Source organism: Pteropus vampyrus, unplaced genomic scaffold (genome assembly GCF_000151845.1).
Source record: "Pteropus vampyrus isolate Shadow unplaced genomic scaffold, Pvam_2.0 Scaffold59, whole genome shotgun sequence".
NCBI classification, from domain to species: Eukaryota; Metazoa; Chordata; class Mammalia; order Chiroptera; family Pteropodidae; genus Pteropus; species Pteropus vampyrus.
The window spans coordinates 415828-420030 of record NW_011888840.1 but is presented as its reverse complement, the minus strand read 5'-3'; the positions used below and the strand labels follow the sequence as shown (position 1 = coordinate 420030).

The 4203-nt window shown below is 35.3% G+C and overlaps 1 protein-coding gene across 2 annotated transcripts in view; it reads right to left on the bottom strand.

The window, feature by feature from the left end:
* Positions 1-2368: 2368 nt before the first annotated feature.
* MTBP (MDM2 binding protein) overlaps positions 2369-4203 on the bottom strand; it is a 63454-nt gene continuing 61619 nt past the window's right edge. For both annotated transcript variants that reach the window (XM_011360766.2, XM_023530963.1), the window contains 2 exons: positions 3932-3997; positions 2369-3366 (listed from right to left, as the gene is read on the bottom strand). In XM_011360766.2, the coding sequence (XP_011359068.1) occupies positions 3328-3366; positions 3932-3997 (105 nt within the window). In that variant the 3' untranslated portion in view covers positions 2369-3327. The remainder of the gene's footprint in view (positions 3367-3931; positions 3998-4203) is intronic.

Below are 4203 nucleotides of genomic sequence, written 5' to 3'. Positions count from 1 at the left end.
GCTGGAGCCCTGTGTTGGACTGGGAGATCCAAGATGCCTCCCTCACTGTCCTGCAGCTGGTGCTGCCAGATGGGGCCCCTCGGTCCTCTTCCATATGGCCTTTCACTGTCTAGGAAGCTAATTGGTTCTTTTATGTGGCTCCTACAGTCAGAACAAGGTTCTACAAGGAGCAAACCAGAAGCTGCAAGGTCTTAGAGGCCTAGATTCTAGCTCACACCATGTCATTTGTGTCACATGGTCAAACCAAGTCACACTGCCAGCCCAGATGCAAGGCCTAGGGAACAGAGTCCATCTCCTGATGGGAGGAACTCAAAGCATGTGGCTATATTTAACCTACTACATTCCACAGTCTGGCCATGATTATGTTCATTCTCCTATATGCAAAATGTGTTCATTTCTTCCTAATATGAGCTAAAGTCCAGTATTTCATGATCTTCATCTGGTCCAGATAGGAATGAGACTTCCTAGGGTATGGCTCTCTAAAATCCAGAATATTGTGACCTAATTAATTGAACTAGTTTACTGCCATCTATATCCAACATACAATGTGAGGAGGGGCAGGTCACGCAGCTGATACTTCTTTTCATGAGGACTATCATTAGTCATAGGAATCCTGGCATCCAGCTGGCATATGTCACCAGTTCTCACTGTCAGGGGCAGGGAATGTGACACAGGGTTCATTTCTGCTACCTGGGAGTGGTACTCCATCATTCCTGGCTCTGCCCTGTGGGCTCTTGGCTCTGACTTTCTGAAAAATCTTTCTTATCCATAAGAAATAGTCCCTATTTGCAACTGAAGAGTTTTCTCATCCTTCTATCTCTTGGAATTTAGTGGCCGGGAGGCCTCTTTTCATTTTAATACAAATTCTTTAAAACTTTATGAATTTTCTGTTGCCAATAAAACTCAATGGAGAAAGTATAGTGTTTTCTATAAATAGTGATGGGACAACTGGATAAATACATGCAAAAGAATGAAAGTGAATCTTTTCTTCACATCAAAATTAACTCAAAACAGATCATAGACTTAAATGTAAGCAAGAAAACTATAAAGTGAAAAGACAACCCATAGAATGGGGAAAAATAGGTGTAAATCATACATCTGATAAATGAATAGAACTCAGGACATAAAAAGAACTCATACAACTCAACAATAAAAAGACACATAATCCAATTAAAAAATGGTCCCAGGCTTTGAGTGGACATTTCTCCAAAGAAGATATATAAATGGCCAATAAGCACATGAAAAGATGCTCAATGTCATCAGTTATCAGAAATCAAAACTACAATAAGATACCATTTCACACTTCATATCATTTGTCATATCACTTAAATCCTTAAATATTTCTAAGGTCTTAATAAAGGACTATGGAACCACACCTCTGGTGTGGTCTTTTTCCTGAGGCTATCTCTTACTTTGAGAATCTTTTGCCACTGGAGATATTGGAAATGGGAAGTCATTTTATTTTCCAATCCGGAATGTCCTAAGCCCTCAGCATCTCTTTTAAATTCTGCTAGCAAACAAACAGTTTCTTCTTTGGCTCATCTATCTTTTCCTGTATCGTTTCCTATTCACCTAAACAAACAAACAAATGCTCCCTTGACACTTTCAAAATTCTACCTGCAGGTAACCTTAACTGGATCTTAAGTTCATAAGGTACAACTTCTCTTTTACAGGTTATACAGGCAACAGTTTTGCAGAATGTATCACCACTACATAATACAACTGAGCTAGATAGATGGGCCCAGTGGCACCATCTTTCCCAAGAAAAGGGTCTCATTCTAAACTTCTCATTTTACAAAGTGTGAGCTTTCAGCATTATTCCCAGCACCAGTAAACAACTCCCCAGAATAGCTGATGTCTAAACTCAGCCTTTACCCTCCCTCCCATATAACTTTCCAGGTCCCTGTATAAAGACAGAGCAACTGGTCCGCTGGGTCTCTCTCCCGGAGCACAGCCCCAAAGCATGTGCAGCTATGCTTCAGTCCTCCCGCCTCTTCTTCCATGAGTTTTAGCTTATGCCAAGTGGTGTCTGCCAGATGTTCTTGCTCAGTGCCATCTCGGAGTCAAAGGAACACCATGAACAAAATGACAAAGAGCTATTACCCTTAATATATAAGAATGCTTACTAACCAGTAAGAAAAAGTCGAACTATTCAAAATAAAAACGAGCAATTAAAGAGTGGCCAACATATTAAAGAAATGTTCCCCCCTCAAAACAAACAAACCAACCAAACAAACAACAACAACAAAAAAAAACCAGGGACTTTGACGGTGGCTGTAAATTAATTCCTCAGAAAAGCAATTTGGAAATATTGAGCAAAAACCTTAAGACCCACAAATTTCACTCCTAAAAAATATATAACCAATGATGCATTAGGAAGATTCATTAAAGTTTTATTTATAACAGGGAAAAACTGAACCTATATGTTCAACAATGGGGAATTAATAAAACAAATTTTGATTCATTTATATTATACAGGGGTTAATATTGATATAAAATTCATAACACATTAAGTGAAAAGCAGGCTATAAATTAACATACACATATAAACACAAATGTATACACACATATGACCCCGATATTGAAAAAGTTTTAAAAATAATTATATTTTTTTAAAAATATTAACAGTGGTTACCTATAGGGAATGGGGGCCATGTGGAATTTTTTTCACTCTCCTTTGTACTTCCTGCATTTTCCAGATTTTCTATAATGGGGAAAAGATATTCTTTCCTGGGAGTCTGTTCTTAGTCAATGTTGCTATGTCTTATTTTCACAATTTCTGCCCTTTCTTCATTTTTGATCCCAAATAAACATTAGTAGCTCCAACAGTGATGGCTCTAGGCTGGTCTTACAGAAAGAAGGCTATCTGAGTGAATATTTTTTGCCCATATTTTCCAAGTCAGGAGCCATCTAATCAATCATGCAGTTGGAACACATGAGAAAAGTCATTTGCACTGTGTCACTTGAGGCTCAGTAATTTAAACAGGTGAGACAATGAACATATCTACCAAGAAGTAAAGAGATATCTTTTCCTATTTATTGAAATATTTAAATAACCAAGAGTAAAAATTTTAAAACATATATAAAAATGCCAACTTTAAAAATTAAAGTTTAGTGAAACTATACAATAGGTATACAAGTAAAATACATGAACTGGGCATTCTCAAAACTCTATATAAATATGTGATATTTATAAAAGTCTTTAGAGATATAACATCTATTCTTTAAATAAACTTTGAAATCTGTTTATAATGTCCAAACTAAGGAAGGAAGTAGTAAGCAATAGCTCTGTCCAATTCATAATTCTCCAAAGAAAATTATTATGTGTTATTTCTTGCTTGTCTTTTCTAATACCCATTCAATAACCTAGGGGGAGAAAAAATATGATTATGGTTCATTTTTATTAAAAACATAAGTGATAGAAAAAGATACTATTAAAACATTAAAGGAAAATGGTAGAAATTTTAAAATAAAAAGTAACAAGTGAAACTCTTAAGACATATTTTATCTTAAAAACATGTTTATTTTCTAACTGAAGAGCACTTTCTGCTTCTATGCAGAGTAGAATAACCGGACAAAGTCCAATAACATTGGACAAAGATAAAGATTCTGATCTATTTTCTCTCTTTATTAGAAAAGCTTTCCAAAGTGTCACTAGAAAGAAATTAATCCAAACTTTAAAAATAACTAATCAAAATGGATTAATTTTTCTAACTCTTTGGATTATTTTGAAATTTTTCTTTCTTAATACCATTTCAGAAACTCTTTTGTTCAGAGTAGCCTAGTAAATATTACTAAATACTCTGCTTGTGTAAGTCCGTTACTAAGTATTTCAAAGAGTGTTCTTACTGAATAGGTAATAGCATCACAGCTATCCTGAAATAAAACGGCAATTTAACTGAATGTAGTTTTGTGGGAATAATTTATTTACCTGTACAGCATTGTTGTTTGCTGTTTTCTTCATTTCTTCAAATAGACCTCTTGAAGTTTTAAGATCCTAAACATAACAAAATACAGCATTTTACAACTTGCACAGTAAATTATGGAGAACAGCCATTATTAAATAAACTGGATATTGTCCTTTATGTTCTGACAACTCAGATTAGAAGCTTTCCTCACAAGTCTGCTAAACCCTGGCTCGTCCAGTCATAATTAAAAATGAGACACTGAAAATCTTATTGGAAGCTCTGTCTTTTATGCAGA